Genomic DNA, 7,883 nt, shown 5'->3' on the forward strand with positions numbered 1-7,883 from the left:
TCAAATAAAATCTAATGATGAAAACATTTCAAATCTCCAAGTTATGGAGAAAATTCTTTGAACCTTAACCATGCAATTTGAGTACAAGGTAACAACAATTGAAGAATTGAAAGACTTTAGTATCACAATGTTGAATGAATTAATAGGTTTCTTGCAAGCCTATAAATAACATTTAGATTAAAGGTCTCAAATTGAGGTGGAAGAAGTACTATGAAGCAAAATAACCCTTAGAAAAGAAAAAGAAGTCTCAAAATAATTTTAAATCAAGTAAAAAAAATGTTAGAATTGACAGAACAGAGGACAAGGAAATTCTAAATTAGGCCAAAAGGTTAAAGAGGTAATACTTTAATTCAAACAAATAAAAAAATCTCATATCCAATGTTATAATTGCAAAAAAACTAGTAATTATAAATTAGAATATAGGGTTAAGAGACCAAATAAGAGGAGTTTTCAGGGTAATGCTATAAAAGGTAAAGGTGAAAAATCAGATATCTTGTCATCAACTTGTAAGACTGGAAAGGATGAAAATAGAAGTACATGGTTTGTGGATACATACTATGATAATCATTCATGTGTTAGGAAAGAGTTGTATTCAAAGTAGGATGAGACTTTCAATTAAGAGGTAAAATTTGGGAATGACACAATAATACCAATTAAAAATAGAGGGAAGAATTCCATTAAATTGAATGATGGATCTCAAAATTTTCATCTATGATGTGTTATATGTTCTAAATTTTCATCAAAATCTATCTAGTATAGGGCAACTTTCAAAAAAAGGCATAATATGTGGATTTACAAAGGCATCTATACTATTAGTGATGATAAAAAAAATACTAATAGCAAAGGTACAAATGACTTAAAATCATTTATTTCCGTTAAATATTAATTGTGAAAATTTACCATGCTTTGGTCTTATAATTAATGATAAAAATTGGTCATGACCCTCATGTTTTGGATAGTTAAATTTTAGAAGTTTAAAATTACTTGTTGTAAAGAAGATGGTTTTTGGGCTACCTTTTATTAATTCTCCATATGAGGTTCGTCAAACGCATGTTTTGAGAAGGAAACATAGAGATCCTTTTTGTATAGGAAATCATGGAGAGCTAAAAAGTTTCTCTAGTTGATTCATTCAAATTTATTTTTAGTGAAGGTTCTCTCAAATGGAGATCACATGTATTTTATAACTTTTATTGATGATTTTAGTAAGAATTCTTGGACTTATTTTCTAAAGCAAAAGATAGATGCATGTGAAATTTTCAAAATTTTTAAAGTTTATGTCAAAAAAACAAAATGGGCATATAATCAAAATCTTGAGAATAGATAGGGATATTGAATATGACAAATTTCTAAAAAAATGTAATATTGAGAATCAATTAATTACAAGGTATTCTCTGTAACAAATAGAATTGTAGAAAGAAAAAAATAGAACAATTATGAATATGGTGAGGTGCATGTTAAACATAAAACAATTGCTTAAGAATATTTTGGATCGAAACAATTTCTTGTGCATTTTATTTCTTGAATATATGCCCTAGTAAAAATGTCTATGTAAAAATCCCAGTAGAAACTTGGAGTCATAGAAAACTCAACATGGGTCATATAAAGGTATTTGATTGTATAACATATGCTAATATGTTTGATGCAATGCAAAAAAACTCGATGATAATTAAAAATGAGAAGTGTATTTTTATTGGTCATAGTCATGTAACAAACAACTATAAATTATACAATCTACAAGCCTAGAAGATTATTGTTAGTTGTGATGTGATTTGTGATAAAGATTTAGATCCAAATTTTCTTAAAAATAAAAGAAAAAAGTAAAAAAAAAAAAAAAAAAACTTATTTTACTCATATTTGTTTTTTTAATAATAACTCTATGAATTCACACTACATTTCTCACTTAATTCGATTTTCATTCAACAAAAAGCTATCCAAAATTTTTAAAAAATAAATTTAATTTATTTTGTGTGGTAAATTGGATTGAAAAAATTGTAGCAAATTAAAGATTGAAAAGAGAAAAAAGTAGAAAAAGTTGAATTTTCTACTGACATTAAATAAACAAAAATTATATTTTAATTAAAATAAAATTATCTTACTAAAAATTGATTTAAGTTTTAAAGGACTTAAATTAAAAAAGAAAAAAAGAAAAAAAAAAGTATTAAGACATTTTTACAATACTTCTTATTTAAAAGCCTGTGGAGATCTTGCAACAAATATTTCTTCCCTTTATTTCAAATAAAGTTGTATTTATTTGGCTTGTTCAAATTCCCAACTCATTGGCTCTGTATGTACTGTGAATTTGTGATTCATTAGGTGCTGTTTGGGTTATTCGGGGATGTTTTTTCTGGTTTCTTCCTAGGCTTCAGCATGGCCGGCGTTTCCCTGAATTCTAAAGCCATTAATCTTCTCCACCACATTCGCCTTCTCTGCTCTCGAGGCCACCTCCAAGAAGCTCTCAAGCTCTTTACTCCATCACTCCCCCACCTCCACTCGTCCATTCCCATCACACATACGCCGCATTCTTCCACGCGTGCGCCCGCCGCAGTTCTCTCCCCCAAGGCCAAGCTCTCCACGCCACATGCTTTTACACAACCCTAAATCTGATTTCAACCACTTCATGACTAATCATGTTGTTAACGTGTATGTTAAATGTGGGTCATTGGACTTTGCCCACCAATTGTTTGATGAAATGCTGGAGAGGAATATTGTTTCCTGGACTGCTCTCGTTTATGGGTATGCCCAGCATGGTCGACCTGATGGGTGTTTTAGGGTCTTTAGGACATGTTAATTTGGCACCGGCCAATGGAGTTTGTGTTTGGCAGAGTGATTAGCGCTTGTGGTGGGGACGACGATTATAGACGGCAGTTAACGCGCTTGCATTGAAGACTTCTTTTTATTCTTGTGTTTGTGTGGGGAATGCTCTTATTATGATGTATTGCAGGAGTGTGTATAAGGCTTGGAGTGTGTATGAGGCAATGGGGTTTCGCAATTTGGTTTCTTGGAATTTTATGATTGCAGGGTTTCAAGTCTGTGGATGTGAAAATCGAGCACTTGAGTTATTCTCACAGATGCACTTTGGTGGAATTATGCCACACTGGTCAGCATTTTTTCTTGCTTGTGTGGAATGGGTGATGGTTTTGAATGTTGATTTTAATTGCAGTGTCTTACTATAAAAATTGGGTTTATCTCAGAAATTGAAGTGGCCACTGCCTTGGTCAAAGCTTATTCTAGGCTAGGAGGAGAGGTCAGTGATTGTTGTAGGATCTTCTTGGAATTGGATGGCCATCAAGATGTTGTTTCTTGGACTGCTATTATAGCAGTGTTTGCAGAACGGGGCCCAGAAGAAGGCCTCCTCCTCTTTCGACAGTTCCTTCGACAGTGTTTGGCTCCAGATCATCATATGTTCTCCATTGTCTTAAAAACTTATGCTGGTCTTGCAACTGAGCGGCATGCATTGACTGTCCAGTCACATGTTCTAAAAGTTGGATTTGAGGAGGACACTGTGCTTGCAAATGCCTTGATTCATGCCTGTGCTAGGTGCGGCTCCATTGCATTGTCAAAGCAAGCTTTTGACAAAATGGGATCCCATGATATAGTTTATTGGAATTCAATGTTGAAGGCATATGCTATGCATGGGCAAGGTAAGGAGGTATTGCAGCTCTTTTCACGAATGGATGCCCAACCTGATGGCACCACCTTTGTTGTCCTCCTCTTAGCTTGTAGTTATGCTGGAATGGTGGAAGAAGGAACTAAAATATTTGAGACAATGTCTAACAATCATGGTATTGCTCCTCAACCTGATCATTACACATGCATGGTTGATATTCTAGGTCGAGCTGGTCGAATTTCTGAGGTAAAGGAGCTTATAGTTAAAATGCTAATGGAGCCTGATCCAGTGGTCTGGAGTGCTTTGCTTGGTGGTTGTAGGAAACATGGTGAAACCAAGTTGGCCAAGTTAGCTGCAGTGAAAGTAAAGGAGTTGGATCCCAATAATTCATTAGGATACATATTGATGTCAAACATATTTTGTACAGATGGTCATTTTAATGAAGCAAGATTAATAAGCAGGGAGATGGAAGGGAAGACAGTAAGAAAGGAACCAGGTTTGAGTTGGATTGAGGTTGTAAATCTGTTACATGAGTTTGTCTCTAGAGGCCAACAACATCCAGAAAGAGAGGCCATATGCGCCAGGCATGAATAGCTAGTTAGGGGATTGAAGGATTTGGGTTACGTGCCTCAAATAAGTTTGGCCTTGCATGAAATAGTAGATGAGCAGAAAGAGGAGCAACTGTATTACCTTAGTGAGAAGCTGGCTTTGGTTTTCGCTTTGATGAATGTAGATAGCATGTGTTGTAGTGGGAACATTATAAAGATTATGAAGAATATCTGAATTTGTGTAGATTGTCATAACTTTATGAAGTTGGCATCAGAACTTGTTGACATGGAGATTGTTGTAAGATATTCAAACCGTTTTCACCATTTTAAAGCGAAGGTGTGCTCTTGCAATGATTATTGGTGACAAACCACTATTACATAACATATTGGAGATCATCAAGATTAATCCGTCCATTGCTTTGAAATGATTGGCAGTTAATATTAACTTTCTAAGAATTTTCTTTATGGTAGCAACCCATTGGGTCCACCTGAGAGCATTGAGAATGGCCTCTAGGTTAGGCCTCTCACTACCTTATCCACCAAGCCACTCTTTCTAGTGAATCTGTCCACTGGGTTGCAAAAATTACTTCCACATGGGTTGTCTATCTTAATGCAGTTCTAACTGAGCAACAGATTTCCTGCTTGATGCATTGGGCTTTCTCCCTTAGCCTCCTGGAATGGCTTCTCGTGCATGGCTTTCCCTATACTCTTCACCATTCCTAAACTTCTGGTCCCTGCTCTCTGTGTCCTTTGAAATAGAGGATTTTGCTCACTCAAGCATGACAAAGCCCAACAATAGTGCTATCAGTGTAGCCCCTCTGAATGCTGTTGGTAATTGGATCTCAGTTATAGGTACAGGGATTGAACTACTGGAAGAAATAATTAACACATCGGAAGGTGACAATGGAGGACCAAAAACTCAGTTGGCTGCAAATATCCGATCATCATCTCTCTAAGAGATTCTGTATCGGCTTTGGAAAAAGATACCCTTTCACTCACTAAGTTTTAGAAAGCAGACACTGGAAGAAAAGGATGATAAATCGGTGAGTCAACTGTGTGCTGAAAGGGGTTGAGATTTGAGTGAAGATCAAATTGTCATGGTGTCAGATGGATATTCAGACTTGCAGGTATTGCAAACTAGAATTAAAGTTATTGAGAAGGCAATGGTTGAAATGGAAATCAGGAAAACTTAGACATCAACACCAAACTAGAGGCTGCAATGAGACAGATTGAAGAGTTGAAATCTAAAAGAAGTTATTGATGAGAAAAAAGTTCATATGAGACTCTATGCTTGATCAGATATTTGAATGTTCATCCTGTGGGATAAGCTAGCAGGAGAAAGACTGCTGAAGATGGTAATCAAATGCTTGAATTGTGGGAAACAACTGATCCAAATGGCATCATTGCTCAGTTGCTAAGGCACATATGTTCCTGTTGGATACCATCAAGTGTGGGATCCATCAACAAAACTACCCACTGGTTTTGTAAAGGAGCTGCCATCATCAAATGAACATTTGAAGGAGCTTGAATTTTTGAGTCTTGAGTCATTGTAAAACCTGCCATCACTGCAAATATAATGGCTTAGGGGAAACCCATTTAGTAACATACCGTTTGGGATTAATCAATTTCATAAGCTGAGAATCCTTGACTAGTGTCACTGCAAGACCATTCTCTCAATTTCATAGCTTCCATTGAGTATACTAGGTTTGTTAAGTCCATCATATCTACTCGGCTTTTCTCCGTTCAAATGCTTCAAGTCAGAAATTCAGGTACGATATTTATGGGCCGTGGACATTTTTATACAGACATGAGACCTACATGGTACTCAAATATCTGTAGGATCTGGAGTGCTGGGTTAGCAATTTAAAAGAAATACTTGAACTTTTCTCTTTCGGACCAAGAATTAATATTGTTATTCCTGGAAATACTGGAATGCCAAAGTGGATAAGGCACCAGAAAAAGGGAATAAGGGTGACCATAGATCAGCTGTTGGAATTACCAATATTCATGTTGACATAATCTGTGACCACACAGAAGGTATCAAGCTCAACCCTCCTCCAATGGTATGGATATTAATGATAATGGTCTCAAGAAGCATATGCCCATGTAATTGGATCTTCTTTGGAATTTTGTTGACTGGATATGTTGTGCAAGATACTAACGTCAAGTAAGGGAATAGTTGATGATGACCAGATATTTATGTCAAGCATTTGGTAAGTCACCTTTTTTCTCTTCTTTGTTTCTATGGCTAAGTGATTTAATGAAATCCTAATCCTTGAGCTAAAACTTAAAACTTCTTTTCTTAATTGTTCTATTTCCCATTCTTTTTCAAATCACCTTATAAGTGGTAGAATTCATGTAAAGAACGAACAATCAAAATTAATCTTAGATAGAGATAATAAGAGTCACGGAAGAATGAATGAGCAATCAAAATTAATTATCAAATTGTGGCTATTCATTTTGCTAAACCAAAACTTTTGTTAAATTAACTCTTTCATTTCACAAGTAAAAAATCATGATATATGTATATCTTAAAGTCCTTAATCATGTCATGCTTTGAGTATGCTGAGGAGCATGGTTTGAGTAAGACTTGCAATTAAAAAAAAAAATGAAGTTTAATCATATTGACTAGATAAAAAGATAAGGGGAGAGTAAGACTTATCTTTTTCTTTAAAAATATATATATTCACTTTAAATACATGTTATCTAAAGTGATGAACCACATATACTAACCATTTCATAGGATTAGAAGAAATTGAAATAGAAATGCTTTCCTTATTTTATTTCACAAAAAAATAAAAAAATAAAAAACGTTTTCATTTAATAATTTGTGGCACTACTTTAATTATCTAAGATACAATTTTGAAGATGATAGGATGACTAGTTTATTCCTCATCCACTAATATCAATCTTTATAAAGTAGCTTGCAATAAATAGTAATATAATTTCTTTTAAATTTTTTTTAAAAATATAGCTAATTGTCATTCTTGACTATTTGTGCATATAACTCTACATGATTAAAAGTAATAAAAAAAATGTAAAACTATATTGTAGTTTTGTAGGATATCCTTGATTTTTTTGTAAGAGATAAAAAAAAAATATTACTACTAAGTAAAGCTTGATTTCTCTCTCCATATTATATAAATATAAAAAGAGTATGATTTCTCTCTCTATAAAACTCTTTTGAATCTTCCACTTTCGCCAATTATTGTATGCATTGTTGCTTGGACCCTATGGGTGACCTGAGAAGACTAAAAAAGTCTTTATCTTCTTTCAACAAACTTTGTGAGATCCTCTACCTAGTCACATAGAATTGATGAAAATATAAAAGTAAAAAAGAAATAATTAAGAAGGATAATATTGTCCACCAATATGAGTCCTTCAATGTAAAGGTACATTTGAGGATTTAAACTTTGTAAATTTCTTAGCATTACCATTTTTTGAATGAAATTTCATGAAAAATTTATAAAAATTCCATGTTTCCTTATCCCTTTGACCTAAATTTCTTGAAAATTTTGTGAAAATTTCATGTTTCTTCTTGTGTCAAGATTAAAGTTTTCTATACCTTTTATTGGGTATAATATAATATATAAGTTTATTAGTTACATTCTACCTATTACCTTGAATTTAAGTTGTGGTACTCATTTTTTTCCACTCCTTGAATTACTAATCATATAAATCCTTCACCAAGTAGTTAGCTAAATGTTCTTGCACAATTTTCTAGAGGC

At 33.8% G+C, this 7,883-nt stretch overlaps 1 protein-coding gene across 1 annotated transcript; it reads left to right on the forward strand.

The window, feature by feature from the left end:
• Positions 1-2,216: 2,216 nt before the first annotated feature.
• On the forward strand, positions 2,217-5,800 carry LOC100251774 (pentatricopeptide repeat-containing protein At1g71420). The gene is made up of 2 exons (XM_059738087.1): positions 2,217-3,097; positions 3,192-5,800. Exon 2 carries the CDS (start codon positions 3,401-3,403, stop codon positions 4,199-4,201), a length of 801 nt encoding a protein of 266 aa, XP_059594070.1. The 5' UTR covers positions 2,217-3,097; positions 3,192-3,400; the 3' UTR covers positions 4,202-5,800.
• Positions 5,801-7,883: the final 2,083 nt, after the last annotated feature.

The sequence above is a fragment of the Vitis vinifera genome, chromosome 7, assembly GCF_030704535.1.
Source record: "Vitis vinifera cultivar Pinot Noir 40024 chromosome 7, ASM3070453v1".
NCBI lineage: Eukaryota > Viridiplantae > Streptophyta > Magnoliopsida > Vitales > Vitaceae > Vitis > Vitis vinifera.